This window comes from Haliaeetus albicilla, chromosome 22, assembly GCF_947461875.1.
Source record: "Haliaeetus albicilla chromosome 22, bHalAlb1.1, whole genome shotgun sequence".
NCBI lineage: Eukaryota > Metazoa > Chordata > Aves > Accipitriformes > Accipitridae > Haliaeetus > Haliaeetus albicilla.
Genome location: NC_091504.1, coordinates 20,482,635 through 20,506,314, shown reverse-complemented (window position 1 = coordinate 20,506,314; position 23,680 = coordinate 20,482,635). Strand labels below are relative to the sequence as shown.

The following is a 23,680-nucleotide window of genomic DNA, read 5'->3' as shown; positions in this document are numbered from 1 at the left end:
TCAGGAAGGAAAAGAGAAAGCTCTGTAGAAGTCTTTGTGGGAGGAGCAGCTGATCCAGGTGTTGGAGGTGGCATTAATGATAGAGTGGGGAAGGTGATGTGGGATTACTGATGTCATTGCATGTGAGGGTAAGGATCTGAAATCCGTTGTGCTGGTGGGAACTATAGAGGAGTTACTGGGGATGAAGAGGCATAAATCAAACTAACACAGATTATCTTCACCTTTGCTGTTCTAGACATGACTAACAGGGGTGTTCAGGAGGCTGTAGAAGAAGCGTTGCCTGAATCAAGGTGTGTGGACAAGAGGTCACATTACTGGGGTGAGGAGAAAGATCTGCCTGTTTGGGGGAAGAAGTAGCAGGAGTTGGACTAAGAACTGGCTAAGAGAGGGATGAAAAGGTTGCCCAGGTGAATTTCTGCTGCCAGGTTTCAGGGTTGTGCATGCTGCAGATGTACACACAAAGATGATGGAGAGAGAAATGTGGGAAAGAAGGTAGGGAGCCGGCATGAGACCTGGTGGGAACAAGCGAGCCTTTGCCCAACATCCAGCACCTTCTGGGTGGGTTTTTTTTTCCCCAACTGTTTCTGATTTCGAGTGTTTGCATACTGGCAAAGCTATGAGGAGCAGGTGGTTGTTGTTGCTTATTCGTTAGCTTGCTTTGTCTCATCTTTGCAATCCATTTTTGTTAATACAGCTCCTGTTCCAAGGGATCTGTACAGATCCCTTGGTGTAGTTATCTTCTGCGACAGGGGAAGACAGGACTGGTGAGCGTGCTGCATTTTGTGCACCGGGTACAGAGGGAATTCTCTGGGATGTGGTTTACTTTGGGTTTTGCTCTAATCACTTTAACAAGCCTGAGCAAAGAAACAAAAAGAACAAAACCAAGAAACAGAATTTCCATTAAAATGGCATTTTCTGAGGTAGGATTAAGCTTTCCGAGCCTGCCTTGTACCAGGTGCAGAAATGCCTCCTATATAATTTTGTAGGAGAGTTGAGTAACCAAAATTTTTCTTTTTTTTAAAAGCTGTTAAAGTACAAATAAAATAAACGTAGACCAGGAGAAGCTGCTCACCTGTCTAGCCAGGCTGAGTCTAGTTAATAAGCTACTGCAACAAGAGCTATAGTTGTTGGGGACCTTGCATTGCCTTTCAGGTGATAAATTCCAATTTTGCCTTCCCACTGTTTTTTTGTTCTCCATCTTTTAAGTAAAATTTCCAATGGGTATTGATGCAGGACTAACAGCAGACAATTTTTGACATAAATGCTATACCATTAACTGTAAGCTGAAGATAAATACATTCAAAGACAACTTCTAATGTTTTGTGACTTCCCTGCTTTCATAATTCAGTAAAAGCAACAGGGTGTTTATTAGCTGTGTGCAAAGCCTGTGTGCGTGTGTGGCTCTGTTTATTCACAAATGCCACATGTTTTCAGAAAAGCAAAACAGTAATTCCAGAAACCTGAAGCCTTGGGAAAGGTGTGCATTTCTGTTGCAGCTCAAACTGTGTTAAATGATCCACAGTCAGGAGGAGGCACTGAATCCCAAGAATAAGCTTGCAGGTCCCCGAAAGCATCATCAATCCTTCTAGCAGTACAAGCATCAGAAACTTGGATTTTGCAAGAATTCAGTAGCTGGAGCCTGACACAGTGAGAGATCAGCCAGAGGCTTTGGATAACATTTTGTCACAAAACAAAGACAGGAGACCGTCATGGGTGGGACAGAGTAAGCAGCAACCCATGGTAGATCTGGACACTGGGGTTTATTTTAGAACCAATGATACTAGATGTTTTACCCCACTTTGTTTTTTCACACAGTTGTTTGCTCGCTCCCCCACCTCAGTGCTGCCTTCTCTCGGGCTCGGCATCCTTTCCCTGCAGGGAGATCACTGCTGGTGTGGGAAGAGTGGGCAGAAAGTCCTGTCTGCTCGCAGTCACCAGTCACAGGTGTTACTGGCCAAGGTCCCTGGGCATCCCCTGGCCTTCATCCCTGTGCATTTCTCTGATCTCCAGGGTCTTCCTCCACTTCCAGCATCTTTCCTCCAGCCAGGATCGTCAGCTTCTTCTTTGCAGGCCCTCTTCTTGCTTGCTCGAGAGTGCAAAAGTTCAGTTTCGAACATTCACACGCATATACCCAATTATCTGCTGTGTGTTAGTGTTCAAAATTTAAGCTACTTTTTGCCTACAAGAGGTAGCAAATGGAAGCAAGAGCATTCCCTGGCCAGTTGGATGCTTTTCAAACACTCCCCCCTTCCACCAGCCCTCCAGTTGACACTTTGTGTTTTATATCTGTATTTAAGAAACTTTCCCATCTGTCTGCTACAGATAGATGCAGTCTTTATTTTGGATGTTCTTCCAAGGTAACTCCTGACCCATTATTTCTTTAAAGCTGATACTATCTACTAAGCTCCTCAGATTGTTTCTATTTAAGTTCCCCAGTATTGAATAATACGTCCCAGTCTGGAAACCTTGGAGATTTTTTTCTTAAGATGTCAGCATGGAAACAAATTCCTTAGCTAAGAAAGCAGCAGTGTGTATTGCTTGTGTTTGGGTGGTGCTCACTGTGTGCAAGAGTCGCACAAAGAAGAAATGGTCCTTTCCTTGAAGAGCTTCCAATCGTCAGCCTTTTCTCAGCAGGGGCAAGCACAATCTGTTGCATTGCAAGCGAGTAGCGATTAAACTCAGCTGTCCATATGCTCTGCCAGAATTTATTGTGCTGCTCAGAAATCACAATCTTTTAAGGTTGATAGACATCAAGACTATGAAAAAATAAGGCACTTAAGTGCACGTCAGCCTCATCTATGGGTTTTGACAACTTTACTTCAAATGCATTAAACAGGAAGAGCCTATGAGGATGTGAAATCAGTTGAAAATCCTTGACAGTGCTTGCTGACATTGTATCCTGACAGTCATTGCCTCCTTGGGATGTATGAACTTCTTTAATTTCATTAGTGATGTTAGACAAACGTATTCACAACAGTTGAGACTATTCCCTTTGCTACCAGTTCTACTTTCTGATTAGAAGTATCTGCAGTAGATGAATAGATCTTAAATGGACTTGTTAAGCACTGAATGTTTCATCAAATGTAAAGTACATGGTTTTAAGTACTTTATTCTTACCTGTGGTCTGTGAAAGTGAGTCAAGTAGAGAGAAAAGCTTTTATAGCTCCTGGAGAAAGACATCTCTGAATTGGGACTGTGCAGTTTTCAAACAACCAGGAGGAATGATGCCAGAATAAGTTCAGCCCTTTTCAAGGTGCTGTCACTGGCAGCTTTCATTGTTCTTCTAAATAACTCCTCTACTAAAAGAAAAGTTTCTGTTTTTCAGAGATTAAAGCAATCCTGTCTTCACTCATTGCTTCGTCACTTGACTGATTCTTCCCTAATGGGGAGATTACTTAGGAAATTTTTGAGCTATAATTTCAACATGTAGACCAACATACTGACTGTTTGCCGATAATATAGCTTTAAAAAATGACACATAGCATCAGCACAATTATCTCCTCGGGGTGGTTTTTTTCATGCTGGGAGATAGAATTGGGAAGGCAGGCAGCAGCATCGTGACTTGAGCTTGTACCTCTGTTCTAGATGGCAAATTGGCCCTGTTGCAAATTCTCTTTTCCATAGTCTTTTGTCAGAAAGTTTGATAGCCAGAGTCTTACTAAATAGTTCTGCCATGTCCCAGTGTGTGCTTAGAACGTTTTGCATTAAGACAATATTTGTGTGTTGCATCTCGGTGGCTGTCTCACATAATGGCTGCGCAATCAGGACAGAAGTGGTGGGATGATTCTTCTCAGTCTATGAGAGAGTTGCCCCTGTGCATACCCTGGGGCATGTGTCTGGAAGGCTGAGGATAACGCATCAAAACAACATTATTTCACAAACTGTAGAACTTATTAACATGTGGAGACAACAAATCATCTCCGTAAAATGTCCGGTGCCCTTCTGAGAACACAAAAATGGTTTTGTTGCCTTAAGCACCAAATCAGCTAGTTAGCATCTTGCTTTCCAGGAATGAATAATTCACTCTTCTACTGAGTGTCAACCAGACTTGGTTGCAATCAGTCAAGGTATTTATTGCTTCCTCCTAAATTGAAGCTCTGGGTACATTTTTCTGACAAATCTAAATTACTGGCTCAATGTTATGCCTTGAAAGAAGAATCAATGAACGCCAGCAGTTCTCTCTAGTTCAAGTTATTTACTCTTCGCATCTCTACAATTTCCAATTTTTAAAGTATTGGGAAAAATAGGGGTAAAGAGGGGGTGCTGCTGAGAAACTAGCAGTAATGTATCATCTTCGCTCTCTGAGACACTGGCTGCGATGCGCTGACGAGCAGAACGATCTACCACGTTATCTGCTGAATGAACCAGGGGCAGGGTGGCTTTCCAACAAAGGGACTGTCTAGAGGTCGTATATTGATTGCATCCCCCAAATGTCTCATATTTCTATGTAAAGGCACCATGAGCTTAAGTGGATTTGGCCGATCCTCGCGGTCAGGCCAAGTTTCCAAACCTGACGCACACTTTTCATGCTTCTTGGAGAAACCAGGGATACATTACTGTTTGTTGCAAGATGCTTTTTAACTCTGTTAAGCAATACCTGCTTGCATGTATTAGTTCAGTGCAGAAGCAACATCTGGAGCTGTTCCTGGGCAGTTGCTCAGGGAGTCCCAACTCCTGTTCAAAGAGCGTGGCCGTCTCTTTTATACCACACCTTTCAAATGCCACTCTTTGGTCTTTCTCATCAGCAGCCTTAGTTTAGAAACAATTTTCTAAATAGGCAGATCTTCTCTCCCAGCGCCCAAACCACCATTTTCCAGGCTTCTGTTGCAGAACTGAAAGGACAAAATTCTGATCAGTAAGACTGATTTATTGCGGGGGGAAGAGCAGTTAACAGAGAAAAGCAGCAATTTACATTTTTCAGAGCTAAAGGGATTCCAGGAGGAGGTTGTTTGCTTTCTTCAGTCCCTGGTTTCTTACCGGCATTAGGGTTTATTTCCTTCAAATGCTAGTGAGATTTTAATGCTGCTTTGCTGTCTGTTATACTTAGCAGTTTCCAGCCATGACTCTTCCTAGAGCCAACCAAGTCACTCCCAACCTTCAGAAATTTGGAAAAACACTCCAAACGATTGAAGTTGTGATACCATTTTGGCTGTTTGGTATTACATACACATGCATCTAATCCCTCTGATCAGAAATTGGCTCTGGTCTTCACCGTTTCCATGGAAAGCTGCCTGCGTTTATTTGAAAATCCATAGTATGTCAGTCAATTTCCCGGAGACTTAAGTAACGCTCTGCTTGGTGCAACTGTGTAAGGCAGCGGTACAGTCCGGTGGGTCATCGCTGAAGACATGTTTTCTTTTCATTTCTGCCACAGTGCTGCTAAGGAGTCTTGAACAGGAGACTGCATCTTTCCATACCTCTGCTCCCCTCACATACCGCATCTTCAGGCTTTGTTGTCTGGTTTTTGGGCTTTAGGTGGTAGTTTCTTGTGGGGTTTGTACAGGACCTCACACGCTGGGATCCCTGTCTCACTTGGTTTCTTTTAGGCATTACTGTAATATAAACCAGCAGCACTAATATTTTAGCTGTAGGGAGAAATGTACTGGTTTGATGTGTGCTGTGTAGAATAAAGAGAAAGCTACTGCCCCTAGCCCAAAAATGTGAGTAGCATAGCAAACATGTTAGTGATTTCCCAGAAATGTTAAATGAGATGGATTCTGCCACAGCCTTCATATCACAGTGGGTTTTTAAGAGATTCACCTGTCTCAGTGTAGCTTCAGAGTGATGTGTTCAGGAGTGCTGGCGAGCCCTGGAAATAAGGCTAAGTCCTAGTGCTGAGTTTTAGAGCATGATTTTTCAAGGGGGCCTGTTAAAAAAGGGGAGGATAAATGGGCTGAAAGAGCTGTAAGATCCAAAGCACTGCAGCTTCATGGCAGGGCTTTATAGAAAGGCCAGAGAGATGTTTTAAAAGAGCAAATAACCTGCAAAAGCAACAGACTAGCGCAGCATGGGTTAAAGCGGTCCCGGCAGGAAAGTAGCAGCAGTCTCCAGGTTTGCATGGCTTTCCTCCACACTGAGATCATCCTGCTGTCTCGTGCCTTTGCGTGAGCGTCTGCAGTGATGGTGCAGTATGAGAGCGCAGGCGATCTCTGCGCTGTGCGCTGGAGCCAGCGTGGTGGTGGCAGACGGGGCGAGGAGGCGTGATCTCTGCCTGACCTTGGTGCTGCAGCTAGCGAGGGAGATGGGGCCAGAGCCGCCCTTCCCAGCTTGTCAGAAATACCGCGGTACTGGGCTGCGCGGGGAGAAGCGGGCTCCGCAGCTCTGATTTTAAAAGCGTCCTTTTGCCAGCCAGCATAAACCCCTTTGCAACCTTTGGGGTTGAATCTCTTCCCTTGAAAGGCAAACATGAGACTGAAGAGTGCCCTGACCTGTCTGGAAGAGTCCTGAAATGCAAATAGCACGAGAAGTTAGATAGCTGGGTGCAGAAACAGGTTTGTAAATGCCAGTGTGTTGCTGGGGAGTGCGTATCTAATAAGCTGCTGTTACAGCTGTCTTCGTGCTTCCTCTGTTCAACATCTCCAAGATGCTGCGTGTGGTCCCAGTCCTTCCGTTCTCTTCTAAATTTCTCTTGGCCAAGGCTGTCAGTGGGTTTATTTCTTCTCTTGGTCCTTATGGCCTGTCTGTCAGGTCCAGGCTGTCTGTCTTAGCCTCCCCATGGAAATGGGGTCACGAAGCCCCTTTGCCGTGGGGCTGCAGATCAGTGCTGCCCTCCCAGGTGTTTCCATAGGTCTCCTGAGCACCGCGAGGTTTGGGCAGAATGAGAACGTGCATCACCCACCCGGTATGTGGCCGAGAGCTGGAAGACCAGGTACTCTGACTGTGGGGTATGCAAACAGCTAGGAAGGGTACCCAAGGTTTCTGTGCCTCAGTTTCCCTAGTTCTCTGGAGTGAGCTGCTTGGACCAGGGCAGCCCTTTGGGGGTTCCCATGTCCTCCTGTGTTAGGTGGTTCCTCCCACCCCCTCTTGGCCTGGGATATACAGATAAAGATCTCCCTTTGTTTTTAATTTATACTTACCCTGTGAAAAAATGACTGTCTCTTCTACCCAGATGGACAGATGTGGTTAAACTGATTTCTCACAAGGAGCACCATATTGGTTTCTCAGAGTAGTTATGGGGAATAACCGTACCCCCCTTTTTTTTTTTCCTCTGGGAAACACAGCAGTGAGAGCATCTGCTGGTTTCCAAGTACACTGCTGCTTTCCATGCCAGTTGCATTGCAATTCAAGGTTTCCAGCTGTGCAGGTTTAAATTATATTTTTGGTGGTAGATGCAGGAAGGCATTAACCTCGTATTCGTCAGCGCATGGACCCCATCCTCTTGACCAAAAGCGCTGTTGGACTTCACGTCTTCTCCCAGCTCTAAACTGCGCTTCCCCTTTGCCTGCGTAACTGCCGGCATCCCGCCAGCCTCAGCTTTGGCTGCTTCTCCTCTGCGGTGGGACCCATCTGCCTGGCATGGCCCTGGGAGCCAGCTGGCAGAGGGGGAACCAGCCTTGGGGACCCCAGGGGAGCCGTCAGCACCAGAGCGCCTGCGCGTCGCTGCCGGCACCGCCGGACCCAGACCCCGACACTGCTCACGGGCACCTGTGTCTCTGCGGGTGAGCGCACCTCTTCCAGCTGCCTTCTGCCCAGCTAACGTCTAGAAAGCGAGGATTTAAAGGAGAATTGCAGTATGGCTCCTGCAAAAAGGCGCTCGAACAGCTGCGAGATGTAGCAAGCGTCGCATGTGGACGTAAAAAGTGCCCACCTGGCCTTTACCCGTGGTCTGTCCAGCCCAGAACATCTCTGACCGCAGTGACGGAAGATGCTCTTTTGGGAGAGCCCACAGACTTGGCCGCGCTCCCCCGCACTCTCTGAGGAGCCAGAGATGCCGAAGGATGGGCCCTGCCCTCCGCTGGCAGGGTCCAGTTACAGAGCTGTTCTCCATGAATTTGTCAACCCCATTTTTCAACCAGTGCTGCATCTGCTGCCAGGCTCTCGGGTGGCGAGTTTCGGCAGTTCACTCCCTGCTGTGAGCAGAGGTGCTTTACAGTATGTGGATGGAGTATTTTCAATAAAAGATGTTTGGGAATGGCGTCTTCTGGGGTCTCTTACCAGCAATGACCAGCAATTCAGGATGAAGTTGCTCAGTCTCTGCTCTGGTTTGCATGAAAAAAACCCACATAAATTTCTAGCACATCTTTAATGAAAATGAAATGATAAAATTGGGATAATACCTACCTCATGCTGCTCTTGAGGGTTAATTAATGTTTACAAAATCACTTTAGGTCCTGAGATTTAATTGAAGGAAAAATATTACCATATAAAATGCCTTTTTATGCGGGCGCTGCTATAGGGTTTCAGCTGGGCAGAGTGCCGTGGAAGCCAGCATTAGTACATGCTTTACTACTTTTATGGTCGTGAGGCTTCCTGTAGTTTATATGAAAATTGTCCTTCTGAAATCACAAATGTAACATCAGTGTTTTTGTCTCACTTTGAAAGAATATTAATTTGCTATCTTAGGACTTGACTGACTATTTAAACTGCTATAAATACAACTCACCTCTGAGAAAAAAGTATAAAATGAAATATCTGTTCACTTGTTTGGGACGAGCTGATACAACTTGCTAATGACTCCACCATTGGAGTCATATGGATGTTGCTGGCTCGTATGAGTAATAAATTAGGCTAGTACTGGGTGTCCTGCTGTAGTTTAAGGGTGTATCTGTGTGTTCATTATAATCTCCTGCTATCAAGAGATTTAAAATACAGCTATAAAACTTCATTTCTGGAATTAAATTTAACTGTGGAGGTGTCGGCCAGGGAGCAAGCTCTGTTGAGTGGGGTTTTTTTTTGTGGTGGTTGGGTTTTTTGTTTGTTTGTTTTTGAAAGAGAGAGTAGCAAGAAAAGGAGAAGCAATACTGGGTTTGGCTGACTTAACTGTTGGAATAAAACATTATCGCTGCGTAAGTGTCCCTTTTTCTGCTGTAACATTTTTTGTCTTCACACAAAGAGTGGTACAGGTTGGGTGGACTTGGCGGTTGGATCAGTAACTCAATATGCTTCTGTTGTTTCTGCCACGCAGGGTGACTATGACCCCAGCAGAACCAAAGTTCTTCATTTCAGCATGAATCCAGCGAGTTTGGCCAAGCAGCAGCGCAAGGAGGAGCAGCAGCAACTCCAGGAGGAGTGTGAAAGGCTGAGGGAGCTGGTGAGGGTGCTCGAAGGAGGCGGCTCCATCCCTGGGAATTTGGAAGGAGTTGGGAGTTTTCAGTCACCACAAGAAATTGCAGGTAGGCTGCTGGCTTCTGATCATGAAGATGCACTTACTCATCCGTACTGCCAGAGGAGCTGACTGCAGAAGCAGATGGAGACATTGCAGACAGTGTGCTTGATGGAACAGTTATAAGGCAAATGAAAAAAGCTGGGTTGATGCAGGAGAGAGTGAATGTGTGGTGGCAGTCCTGTGGCAGTTTGGTGCAGAGGGTAGGTGGTAAGGATAAATAATAATAATCCATATCATTTGCTCATGATAAATGAAATACCAATACAACAGGCTTCATAGGCTGGTGCTGCTGATGGAGTAAAAGGAAATATTTCCTTCCTTTCAGAGCTGGTTTAGCCTTTGAGGTAATACAGACAGTAGGAAATAACTTTCATAGCTGCAGGGAAGCAGTTGGTTGAAATCTTTTCAGACCTGGCTTAAAACAAATTAATATTGTTTATCAGTGTATATGTGCCCCATTAATCACAGCTACATTCAATACTCCATGAAAATAGAGTACATCTTTCACCGAGCTAAATACATTTCACAGAATCTGTGGCTCTCCTCCAGTACAGTCTGTCTTCTCTTCACATACCTGAATGAGACTTTCTAGTACAGTAACCCCAAAGTCAACTCCTCCAGACATGCTCTCAGACTCTGTAAATCAAGGTAAGGATATCAATAAAACGTGACCTATCACCTACACTGCGAGGGGACCAGGTAGAGTTGAGTCACGCTGCAGAGCCCAAGAGATCTTACTGCTGTAACTCTCTCACATGTACCTTGCCCTCAAAACATTTTTGTTAGAGAAGAGAAAAAGAAAAGAGAGCTGAAGGTCCATGTGGAGCTAACCTGTTGTGTTCCAGCAGCACGTACATGGTCTGTGTCCAGAGGTCAGCATCCTCCCTCGGATGAGGCTAAGAGGGCAGAGCTTTCCTAGAAGGCCATGTGTGTTGGAGACTTGAGACCCACAAAATGGCAGAGTCCTGTTTTAAAGAAAATACACAGAAGAAAATATCTTTCACTGTTATGACACCAAAATTCTCTGAAAGTAGCTTGCTTGTTTTCCCATTGCTCAAACAATAGTACTTTACTACTGCTAAGAATGCGTTTGTTCCGGCATCTCACAGTGGATTATGGTACTATATAGCCTTAAAAATATGATGGTGAGAAGTGTAGATGGGGTGGTTTATAAAGTGAAGAGCTGACTGGATGTTAGAGGTATAATGACAGTTTGTCACTGTTGCTAGTGGATGCTCTAGCAAACGCGTAAGCATTAAACGCTTCCTGAACATTATAGGGAAGGGTTCCTTTGCCCGTAGGAGCTTCCAGTCTCGGACCCCGGTGAGACTCGAGCGGTTCTTGGGGATAGTTCTTGCATTGCAATTTGTATTTGAAATGCGCTGGGTTTTAAATTACAGCAGATGCTGCTGCCCAATGCCCTTGTCTGTCGTTATGCCCCCGAGTACCTGGCACATCTAATGCTGCGGATCCGCTCAGCTGACAGTGCCCCTCGAGCCCCGGGAGGAGAGTGCCGGTCAGGGGCAGAGAGGATGCAGACGTGAGGTCAACTCTCTGTCTCTGCCGCTGATGAATGAACCTCTGGGGTATCATCTACAGTAATTAGACCATTTCTTCTGGGGGAATGCGTTTCTCATGTACGCCTCCTGTGATTTGTTATTCATAATTATTATTCTGCTGCCTTTCACACAGTTGCTTTTAGCTGTTTGTGAGGTGCTTTTGTGCTGGGATGTTACCAGGTTTGTCTTTAGCTCATAAGGGATGCATTTTTAAAGCTGTTTTCTCTTCTGCCTTTGATTCCGACAGGAAAACAAACAGCTCACTGGGTTTCAGTGTGTTTCCAGCCTCTCATATATGTGATGCTTTTTTTCCTTTTGCCCCAGTCCCATGCTACATCGTTCTGACTTCTGGTCACCAACTCAAATGGGAGAAAGCCTCAGTTGCAGAGCCTAGCAGTGTGAGAAATACTTCAGTGTCATTTATCACAGTCACAGGAGGCCCCTGTAAGTGCATATGGAAGTGGTTCATGTAAACAAAATGGGAAAAAGAGCTGTGAATGAAGGATGGAGGAGCCCTGTGCATGACTGTCTTTGAGACTGGGGCATGTGTATCATAAGCTAGGTTATACGGAAGGATCTTGGGTTTTTTCTTGTATTTTATGTACTTGTGTGCATCATTGTCGTGCACGGAGAACGTTGCCATAAATAGTCCTAAACCGTCCTTTCTGCTGTGGGAGCATTCAGCAGTACGGTCAGAGGGTGAAGGCGGTGTATATTAGGATGTGCAAAAGATGCTGAGGATGTTATGGCACTGACTGTGCAAGGTTAGCAGGCATATCTGAGCTGGCATTAAATTAGCCAGATGAATGCCAGATTTGGCCTTCTTGCTGGGGCAGGGCAGAGCTCCTGGTGGGTTAAGGGACAACTCATCAAGCGCGCTGTGCGAGCTGCATCCATTTTTGCGTTGACTCTCTCCTGCTTAACTCACGCAGCATCTGCAGTGTGGATGCAACAGCTGTTCAAGGAGCGGTTTAACAACACGGATTCGCGTGGCCGGAAAACTTACACTGTCTCCCTCTGGATAAGAAATGGAAGATCCAGCTTTCACTGTTTTCTTAGGATCTCAACAGCTCTGCTCACAGGCATGGCTGCCATATGCCTTCCATTTTAGTATATTTTCAAGGTGTGAAATGGGGACCGTGTGGCAGAAACTCCCTCTGCTCTGTTTGTCACCGTGCAATTGGCTGCGTTGGGGAGGGAGGTTTATCGTGCATAATAAGGGAGCAGGTTTCAGTGAGGTTTGTGGAGCTGTTTCTGTACAAAAATAACAAGAATTAAAAATTTTCTTGCACCCCTTTCTGTCAGCTGCAATACCCATATGTCTGTTTATCCATCTCATTTGTATGACACATGCAAAAGGCAAATTCGGTTCTCTGAGCTTTTGAGGTGGGATGTCCCTCGTGTCAGAGTCAAATGGGATGAAGGGAGACCGAGGACAGAGTAGGAAAAGTATGGATAAAAGCTGGGAGTACAACAAAGGTCATATGTAAGTTTGCATTTTGCCTTTTGACAGATAGAGGTAAATGTAAGATTTTATTGTCCTATTTTGCCATACACCCTGAATGGCTTATTGGCAGAGGTGAGGGATTTGGGTGGCCTCAAGCCAGTCAGGTTTGCTGTGTTCAGCAAGCTTATGTGATCTGCAACAATTACGCGTAAGGTTCAAAGAATTATAATTATACCAACCAAAAAAAGGCACTAAGGACAATCATGTTGATGGTTTTGATAATAACGTATTGGCCATTATTAAATTCGTTCATTGGACTGGAGTGCAGCATGTTTTTTCTGATCATGGTTCCGACTCCTGGATAGGTAATAAGGAAATTATTACTGTGGACGTTAAAGCTCATTAAATGTGACTCTATTAAAAATCAAGGTTATGCTGGACTTTAAATCTCTTTGAGCATAACCACTGGAGGCTGCAGCACGACCTGGCAACTTGCCATGTAGTTCAGTGGTCCTTTCCTCTCATTTATGCCGTAACAGTCTCTATTAAAATAGGTACCAGCGCTATTGCAAAGGAGAGATTTGAACACCGTGAGCTGTATCAACATGCCGTCCTTTTTCAAAGTATAAATTTGCACGCGGTGTCGTGCAGTATTAATGGGGCAGATCTGTTGCAGCCGCATTACGGGAAAGGGCTGTAACTTTCTGGGTGTTCTGTTTCTCTCCCGGCAGCTGCCTGGGTCTGGGTTGTGTAAGAGCAGGGTGCACCAAGGTCAGGCTGCCATCTGGGGAGAGGCTCTGAGTCCTCCTGTCTCCGAAACAGGGATGCAGATTGTAACAGCTTTGGAAAGGTGGCACGGGGCATCACTGCCCAGATTTGGAATCTGTTCCAGTTCTGCATTTCTCTTTCCCATGCTCTTCACACCTTCCCCCTGGCCCCCCTTCTGTATTTCAGGCTGCATTTTCTGCTTTTTTTCTTCCAGCTCCATTGCTTTTCCTGTTCTTTTCTGCTTCTCTCCAGGCCATTTCTGTTTAGATCTTCCTTTTTTGTCTCGTGTGGTCCTGGTGGACCTCTTGATTTTTCTTTTCTGGCACTGCTAGAGATAGAGTTCGGTCTCTTTGTTGCAAGCAAATAGGTAGGTGGCAGCTAATGGGGAGCTGACAGAAGTAATGACTTGTGTATTGTAGCAAAGTATGGGTAAAAATGAGAATGCTTCAGGTGCTGATTATTTCCATTTGTGTTCTCATTTTAAAAGTAGTGTATTTGAAGGTAGGAGTGGATGACTCGTGGAAGCTGGTTCCTGACTAAAGAATACAGTAATGCGAATTTTCCATGAGCTCTTATGATTTATTGCTATCCCGTAGGTACAGTGGAGCGTTCCCTTCTTTCATGCAGCCTCTCCTATGAGAAGGAGGAAAAGTGCTTTTAATATTCCTTCTGTTGAGAGATGGGCTGGCACCCCTGCCAGGAAGGAGGATGGGGAAATCAATTCTGATTTCAACCATCTGTGGAGAATTTTGGAAGTGAACTATTTTCCTGAACATAATCCCACCAAAAAGGAAAGCTATTCATCCATCTCAGTGGTTTCAGTGCCCTTCTTCCTCTTGTTAGGGAAAAGTAGGAAAAGGGGGTCCTTGATGAAGGACTGGGGAATCTCACTCTAAGGCAGGTGTTTGACCCTAACAGAGATGCTACATCTGGTGTTCAGCAGAGGCTGTCTCCAGCATCACTGCCATGTCAGGGCCTTGTAAAAATGTAATTAATTGGAATTAAATTGACTAATGAATTAATATTAAAATAATCTAATCTTGTTGAAGTGACAAGCCAGAGATGGTAAAATTTGTCACTGTCCCAGCATGCTTGTGCTTCTGATGAATGTGTTTCTGAGTACAGAAGGCAACAAAAAAGGAGCAGATGGAATTTAGAAGTTGCCATTCTCCATCCACAGTTGGCTGAGCTGTTGGTGCTTGGAAGCCTTGGTGCTTCCTACCATCTGTGTATAGGAAATCCACACATCGTGAGGGCTGCACCTGCAAATGAAACCTGAGCCCACCTGATGAAGGATTTTCCTTTGACCTTAGTTGTTGGGTGCAGATGTGCAAGCACAGCATCCGTATCTCATGTTGTGCTGATGGCTCCTGGCATCTCGCTGGTCAAACAAGGTTGGGCCAGGTGAGTGCATAGAGGGCAGCTCTTCTTAGCTCATGTAATGCCTCTTCCTAATGCAGAGGAAGGATTCATTAGGTGACACTTCTCTCGATGATGTTTAACACGCCAGTTCCCCTTCAGTTTGTACTGAAGGAATTGCCTTCTTTCTAAAGAGACGCAAAGTTGAGGTCCAGGGCATTTGCTGTCTTCAAATGTTAAGGGACATTTGGTAAGAGCAGGATGTTAGCCTTTGTGCCCTGTCTGTATTTCAATAAAGTAATTGCTTTCTGCATATCCCAATTTCTTCTGAAGTTTATAAAGAGCTTGTCTTTGCCTCTGGTGTTTTGTTGTGCACTGATGAAGTTCTGTCCTCTTTCACTCCAGAGATGGCCACATGTTCTCGATGGGGGAAGAAATAATTCCCTACTGCTACCTGCATCAGAAGTGTTGCATAGCTATAATGTGCAAAACACAAATGATATGGGAAGTAGCACACAGGATGAGTGTTATTAGCAACAGTCCTTGGGAGGTACCCACTCAGAGCCTGCCTGCCTTCCCATGCTGACTCTGCAGCTGAAGAGCAGTGCCTCCTTGGGGCAATCCCCTCCCCTCTCAGCTAGTTATTATCATTATTGTTTTTATGGTGCTAGTTTCTCTACTGAAAGACATTTAGACCAGTCTGGGATCTGAATAGTATATTAAGACTGGGAATAAGCTGGTAGTTTAAATACAGCTTACTTTGATTTCCTTCCTTATCATCCATATCCCTTTGTCCCAGCCCAGCACTATAGGTAACAAGGTGGGGCTCCTAAATATACCTGTTTTCCTAAAAGACTACAGCCAAGTTGGGACCTCCTGTACTTCAAGATTAACAGTGTTACGGTAGTTTGTGGGCAGAGTCTATAAAACCCTTTTACATTACAATGGTGTGAATAGATTTGGGCAGCCCAGCCACAAGGGAAGAATACCTTGAAGACTTCATGTGTCCTGATTCAGCAACAGTGTGGCCTTTGATGGTAAATGCTCTGCACTACTGAAGTCAGTGCAGGTGCCTACGAAGAGCCACGTTTTCTGGCTTGAATGAAAGTACAGTACCTCAAGAGGGCTGAAAGAAATGTTCCCAGGTTAAGAAAAAGTTGCTTTTATCATATATAGCATTTGTCATCCAGATAGATTCCCAAGGTTTTTTGGAGATAACACAGATATGAAGTCATGCAGCACTGAATATATTCAAAACAGTGTGCTCTGCCTATGGCAGCATGCCATGAGTCTGTTAAACAACCAGAGAGAATTGCCCCCGAGCACGACTTAATCTGTGTGCTGCGAACGGCCGGGACACACGCGGGCAGACAGGGGTTGCTGACCGAACAAACCCCCGAGGATGGCTGAAGCCTGCCACTTCTTGTGAAACTGTGATGGGAGGTGCCAGGGAGACACTGCTGGGACTTTCAGGCTCCATCTGCTGTCCAGGGAGCCGGAGGTTTGTAATAAATCCTGTAATGTAGTTCTGTTGTAGCTACTGAATGTGTAAAACTTGGTGTCAGTCAAAGGTTACTACCCAGACTGTACTTAGCCTTCACAAAGAGCAAAAGAGCTACAGGATTTCTTCCTGGCCCCTCTTTTCCACCCAATTCACGTGTGGAGTTCCTGGAGGCCTCAGTCTTTCTGCTTTTGTAAGAGGCAGCCTGTGAACCTGCCTAATGCCTCTGTACAGCTCCAGTGATTCTTAGAAGGGCTTGTTTTTTTAAAGCATCTCCTACCCTCTTGCTAGGCACTGTGTAGAAGTTGATTACAAAATATTTAGTAGAAGTTGAAGCCTTGCTCCAGAGAATATAAAGCCACCTTACCAAGAAGGAAATAGTAAAATAAGTTGGGAGGGAGAAGGAAATAGAAAAGAAAATAAAAAAATATATGTGATGAGGGTGACCAAATTTGAACACTGAACTATGAGAACATCTGCAATGGTTTCTGTAGCATTATGAGGAAGGAGGCTTCCAAGGGAAGGGTCTCTGGGCTTAGAGATCCTGCCTTGAATCTGGGTGTAATGGAAATGAGTAGCACTGCAAGAAAATACTGCTAGGGAGAAGGCTGCTTGTTTCCTAGGCAGATACATTTTCCTTACTCAGTACTGATGCAATAAAGTCGTGGTGTTACATCTGAGAAGGAAGAGATCACCTTTGCTGAAGTCGATGGGAAGGTTAGAGGTAGCAAACGTCATTACAGATAGGCAGGTAGCAAGGTTAGAGGTAACTTCTGGGACCAGATAAATCAAGAGAAAATGTGTGGAGAAACCTGGGCTGACAGGGAGTATTCTGTCTCCTCCTGGCTTACTCTGTATGTGGCTTTGGAGGAGAACCCGTGAGAGAAACAATATTTTTAAGCCTGCTGACTTGGTTTCTAGTTCCCAGTCCATCAATAGCTGAGAGAAACATGAAGTGACCATGAGGAGGAATTCTTCTCACCACCAGAAGTAGCCCCCAGAAGTAGCTGTGCTCCTTCATTTATAACCAGGGGAAATTCAGAGCCTTTGCAAGGAGAGAAGTCAATGAGCAGTGGAAGGACCCCAAAACTCTCTCTCCCATGTTTTAACCCCTTCCCACCCCCCTAAATCCCTGTAAAACACCATCAAATTTGTGCCGTATAGAAACTGCCACGTTGCAGATAGCACCCTTCATAGCCGTAGTTCTTCTACATCCCTCTGGTTCTTCTATATCCCGCTGTGCTGATGGTTTCTTTATCAACCGTAGACAAGCCAACAGGCTGTTGAGATTTACGGGTCTTGGTAAACTTTGAGAGTTGTGGTTTCCTGCTCAGGTATTTGAGTCAAGCTCTCGTTATTTGGTTGTTGCCTTCTTGGTGGCTGTGTAGCAGTCAGGATGCTCCCGCTAGATCTCTCCAGTTCAGCATTTCTCCTCAAGGGAAGGAAATGCAGTATTATCTGCAGCTGCCCTTTGGATCCTGCGGGGTTGTGATATGAGCTGCCTCTTACAGCAGTTTGCATCACAGAGCAGCTTTTGATTAGGAACGATGTGCCATAAGGCCTCTGGATGTACACAATTGAAAATGCTCTTTCATTCATCAGCAGGATTGAGAAGAAAGGCTTGTGCTGATGTCTCAAATTCAGGCCGACACTATTTTCCTGACATTAGAAAAACCAGCCTGCCAGCATGGCAGAGCGCTCGGGCAGGGGAGAGCCTCAGATCTTTGCTCTGCATCTTGTCAATGTATTGTTTCTCCTGGAAATTAAAGCTTGATGCCTTTGTGAGCAGTAGAGAGCAGTGGAAATCTAGTCGAGGAACTTTGCAAGGGGTGTTGAGGTTATCGGGAACATCTTGAAAAGCCTTGTGCTGGCAAGGTGAATGTCCCCTTGGTTGGGGATGTTTATTAGATTCAGGAAAGATGTCAGGAATGGGAAAATACTGAACTTAGTTACACTTTCCCTCTCGATACTATCCAAGATGGCAGTACTCTTGTTATGGCAGGTTCGTAACGGGGAAAAAAATTACTGAACTTGCTGTTTTTCTCTGGAGTCCTCATTTCAATTTCCAGGTAAGTATACGTGGCCCGGGGCTGAAATCTGACTGTCTTCACAGAATAAATAGGGACTCCTTAACACTGAATCCCAAATGAGGTGGGGTGAATGTGTAGAGACTGAGAAATAAAGTATCTCTACTTGTTCCACATTTTAAAGGGCAAACACGTGCAACTAAAATTCAGAAGCTGAAAGGTAACTTTTTGCATGGGCTGTTTTTCTGGTTTGCCTGCGTGTGTCTCTGTGGGAAGCTGTTTTTTCTGGGAAATACTGTTTTCCAGTTGTGTTCCAAATTTTTTCATTTCACTTACTCTGATTATTTAGGGGCTGTAAATGAAGTAAAATAAGGCTGTTTCAATATTCTAGAGCAGCGGCTGTATTTAAGAAGTTTATATTTGATGAGTAAGTTGATGACATTGCATTATGTGAATTTGATGTGCAAACTTGTCACTAAAGTGTAAACATAGTGACAGCAGGACCAGCAATTCCCAGCCTAATCAAGTAAGCCGAGTAACACATTCTTTGAGCTATAGAGTAATAGAGACTGATTTACATATTAAAATGAGAGAAGCTACACAGATCCAACAATTAAGTTGATATTTTAATTGCATAAAAGTCAGGAGATTCAAAGTTATGTTTCCTGCATCAGTTCATTTGTCACCCACATGTATTTGTAGTATTTTCAATGACTTTATTTGGTATGAAACTGATGTGGATTAAAATACATGAAATGTTAGCCATGGAAGAAAGGAGAGCTTTGGATTTGCTGGGTTAGAAATCAGACTAAAAGGATTGAGAATTTCTTGGTCTGTTTAAAAACAGTACAAATTCCAGGTAATTTCTTTCTTAATATTCTAGTAGACATGTTGGGAGGGAGGGAGAGGGAGCTATATTCAAATGCAACGGAAAAAATTCCCGTTGATCTCAATAGACCTTGAATTATATCCTTAACTTCTTATTTTCTTTTTAAGGAATAAGCTTTATTGAATTGCAAATTCACACAAATGCACTAGTACCACTAAGAATTACATCAATATATGGATTCTGTCCTTGGTGTTTATGCTGGTTCACAGTACTGATCTTGCATTCAGATAAGCGTGCACGTATACAGCTACCCTTATCTCCCCATGCTGATGTTCTGATATATGAATGCTTGTTCCCTGCGCTCACAAAAAGCTATTCACATGCCAAGTCTGACGATTTTTTTATAATCCTTCTTTGAATTAGACTACAAAAAGAATGTGTTTGAAAAGGTTAACTAATGGATACACTTTTCTTCCTGATGAGGAAAAGAAAAATGGTGAAGTTCTGAAAAATGGTCAAGCAGAATTTTGATCAGACTTCTCTAATCAAATACATTCTAGGCGGTGAGCAAGTAGGAGAACTGTTAATCCATAGTAGATTTATTTGGAATGGAGAACATTTTTTTGGAAAGCAATCAGTGCATAAAAGCAGACACTTGTAATTACTTTGCCATCTTAATCATGGCACTGGCATCAGTACCATGATGTGATAACGTTGTGATAGCCTTTTGAATGTGGTGCTGACATAAGAATGTCAATAGAAAGGGAGAGAAGCCTCTCTTAGTATCTTCACACCTATCGACCTGGTTTGCTAACATCCAGGTATTCTGGGCAACTTGTCCAGTGGTTGCTGATCCCATGGTATCCTAAACAAAAAGGCGTAAGACCCTCTCAGCTCGTTTGGAAAAAAGCCAGCACCTTGCAGTCCCCTTGGGAATCCACCAGTGGACTGTACAGTGGCCGGAGCGCTGCTGTGATGAGGCACAGATCAGTAAGTAGATGGCAGCATTCTGCACGGTGCTGGCTTTGGTGCTGTCATCTCACGTTTCTGGTGTGATTTTGTGCCAAGGAGGCGAAGGCATGGGGTTAAATCATAGCAATCTTAAAACTCAGGGGAAGGTCCTGCTGGTCCATCAGGGATTTCTGAGCACCTGGGAGCAATCCATGAGATTAAACTTAAAGCTCCCTGGTGTGGTTTATGTAGTCACAGCAGCTGATGCAGTCTTCACTCGCTATTTCAGTGTTTCCACATTTTCTCCATTTCAGTGCCAGATTATCTGGCATGATGTCCAGTTAGAGAGCAGTAAGTCAATCGAGCCTCTATTAGGGAACAGCATATTCATTCGTATATACAACCAGCTCCAGCTCGATGGATGAAAATCAGACAGATGAAAAGCTGGTTGAAATCAGATTCACGAATTGCCTTTTCACTCTCTGGCTAAGTGTGTTTCTGGCTGTATTGAATAGAAGAGTCTCGATGCATCCTGTTGGAGTACTGTAGCATGGTGGGTTATTGGGTAGGTATGCAACTTTGTAAAGTTACCTTCTGCGATGATCAGATACCATCACAGGTGTGCAGCAGAAGTATTTAAATAGATCAGAGACTTCCATAAGGAAGGGCTGGAGGCAGTGGCAGTATCCACCTTTGCCAGAGACTGCGGATGTGTCATCAAAAATCTCGCCGCTAGTGGCATCAAAGGCGATGCGCAGATCTGAAAGATTCAGCAAAGGTTTTCTGAATAGGCCGATAATGACAACGGCGTGTGATTCCCCTTTTAGACTGCCATATTGCGATGACTTCCCTGAAATGAGGCAGAATTTAGGTGAGGGGAAATTTCCATCTTGTTTTACAAAATCGGTAAAAATAAATCCTAAGTTAGAACTGGTGATGTAAGATCTGCGTAAGACGTGGGCTACTCCTGGTCAGGTTGTTTCCATGATAATGTCCTTTTCTCAGTGTGTGGGCAGTGTGCTGATGCATTCACAAGCTCCCCGCAGAATGTATTTGGACTTCCATGGTGCCACAAGGAGTAGTGGAAATTACTCTTTGCTTCCATTTTAAAGCAATTCTTCCTACTATAGGATCCTTCTCATTATACAACCTGAAAAACCCACAGAGAAGAGGACGGGAGCATTACCGTGTGCATGTATTCTGGAGTCCCTAGGAAGTTTTGGGGGAAATTAAAAATTTTAATGGGGAAATGAAAAATTTTAAGCATGTATGCAAAGTCTTCATCTGCAAGGTGATGTCTTAAGCCAAAGGGAGAAGATGCTTGCAGCACTTGGGAACAGATTTAAAGCTAATGGCATCTTAGTTACGCCTCAGGTAGCTCTGAGTCCTAGGCTGCTAACCCCAACAGTTAGAAGTAAATAAGGATAAAAATTAGAACTACACGTATCCCACTTATTGCAGCATGTTAAACACTGCTGTTCTCCTCTGTCAAAGGTGGAGTGAGCCAGGCTGTTCCATAAAACCAGGGCAAATGAGCAATTAGCAGGAGGTACAGAAATAGTGTTTAGGAAGGTATAAAGTTGCTCTGAGAGCTAGGAAATGTTTCTCCTTGTTTTGCTCGTGGTTTAGAGTGAGAATGTTTGACACTTAACAAAAGCTGACTAATTCTTTGTTTTTTCCCTTTAATGATCAGAATTCAGGGGAGGGCTCGCTGTGACAGGTAGGAGAAAGCATTGCCATGGAAGTGAAGCTCTTTTTAATTAGAAAGTCCCTTGGATGATTTACTTTCTAGTGGTTTGAGTGCTGGCCGGTTTGAATGTGTCAGCAATACTGACCAGCACAATGCAGTCTTGTCAGCGTAGGTTCTGTTTTGCTCTTCAGACATCAGGAGGTGAAGCCTGCTCCAACAAGGAGAGTCTGTGATGAGGGAAATTATAACTGCAGCCAGCCGTGCTAGCGACTTCACCATCTGCTGTGAAGTCTCTGCCTTGAATGCCGGCACTTGTGGTAGCAGGCATAATGATGATAATATTTTCCACTTCTGTAGCACCCTCTGTCCAAAGGTCTCTGAGTATGCTAGAGATACTAATTAAGACTCGCAGCACCCATGGGAGGTGGGCATGAGTCTCCACACTAGCTTTTCTTGCTTGCAGAGTCTAAAGAGATTGTGGCACTAATCTTTGGGCAGCAATTCCTTCCATCAGGCAGCTCTGGAAGAACTAAAAACCTCTCATACTGTTGTTACTTTAAATCAGAGCTGTATTAGAGGGGCAGTCTGACTCGCGTTAACTTGCTGGAGTATAAGGCAGGGGCTGAGCTTCATGCTCTTAAGTGGGCTTGTTGGGGGAGCTGCAGAAACTGGGTCTACCGTAGCTGTTTCAGAGTTTCTTACAGTGTAAGTCTTGGATTAGGTCTTGTAACTCGAGTCCAGTCCTTAATATGTGGCCTTCTGAGGAAACTGGACTCTTAAGATCAGATTGCAGTGCTCTACATGTAAGAAAATCATAGAATCATAGAATAGTTTGGGTTGGAAAGGACCTTCAAAGGTTATCTAGTCCAACCCCCCTGCAATGAGCAGGGACATCCTCAACTCAATCAGGTTGCTCACAGCCCCATCCAACCTGACCTTGAATGTTTCCAGGGATGGGGCATCGACCACCTCTCTGGGCAACCTGTGCCAGTGTTTCACCACCCTCGTCGTAAAAAATGCCTGCCTTATATCTAGTCTGAATCTACCCTCTTTTAGTTTAAAACCATTACTCCTCGTCCTATTGCAATAGGCCCTACTAAAAAGTTTGTCCCCTTCTTTCTTATAGGCGCCCTTTAAGTATTGAAAGGCTGCAAGAAGGTCTCCCAGGAGCCTTCTCTTCTCCAGGCTCAACAGCCCCAGCTCTCTCAGCCTTTCCTCATAGTAGAGGTGTTCCATCCCTCTGATCGTCTTTGTGGCCCTCCTCTGGACCCGCTCCACCAGGTCCATGTCTCCCCTGTGCTGAGGACCCCAGAGCTGAACGCAGAACTGCAGGGGGGTCTCACCAGAGCGGAGCAGAGGGGCAGAATCCCCTCCCTCGACCTGCTGGTCACGCTTCTTGTGATGCAGCCCAGGGTACGGTTGGCTTTCTGGGCTGTGAGCGCACATTGCCGGCTTATGTCCGGCTTTTCATCCACCAGTACCCCCAAGTCCTTCTCTGCAGGGCTGCTCTCAATCCCTTCATCTCCCAGCCAGTATTGATACCAGGGGTTGCCCCGACCCATGTGCAGGACCTTGCACTTGGCCTTGTTGAACCTCATGAGGTTCACATGGGCCCGCTTCTCGAGCTTACCTTAAATACAGCCAGGACTTAAGTCCCCAGCAGACATGTTCTCTGATCAGACTTTCTGTGCATGAAATCACTGCTTGTTTCCTCCAAGCAGTGGGTTGAAGCGCGTGTGTGTAGCAATCCACAGTGAGCCTCGTATCAGCAATGTTGGAGACTGCCTGAAAATGCCTACAAATAACACAGATTCCCCCTGGCTGAATGCATGTTCTGTAGTGATGTCTAGAGTTCTGGATGCTTTTTTTTGTCCAAAGGGCTTTTTTTTTTTTTATACAGCTTTATTTTATATAACTCCATCTTTCTTGTAGAAGGCTAACAGGAAAGCTTTTCCATAATCTGCATTTCCATAGTCTGCAGGAAATGGATGAGTAACATTGTATGGACCATCAGGAAGGAGTAAGTGCATAAGAAAGGGAGAAATCTTTAATGCATGGTCCCAACACTCATGCTCCTGGATTCAAAAGTATGTTCCCGTGAAGATCCATTTAACATGCTTTTCAATTGGGTAGAGTTGTGGCAGTGAAGCCCTTCCTTCCCCAGAGTGCAAGGTGTAAGATAAAACCTGTTGGTTAAGATCAAGGATACACCTACTATCCGCCA

The 23,680-nt window shown here is 44.7% G+C and overlaps 1 protein-coding gene across 2 annotated transcripts in view; it reads left to right on the top strand.

Annotated features, from left to right (window-relative positions):
- Window positions 1-23,680, top strand: part of MAD1L1 (mitotic arrest deficient 1 like 1) — a 376,699-nt gene that overhangs the window by 240,484 nt on the left and 112,535 nt on the right. For both annotated transcript variants that reach the window (XM_069810261.1, XM_069810260.1), the window contains exon 16: window positions 9,125-9,332. In XM_069810261.1, the coding sequence (XP_069666362.1) occupies window positions 9,125-9,332 (208 nt within the window). The remainder of the gene's footprint in view (window positions 1-9,124; window positions 9,333-23,680) is intronic.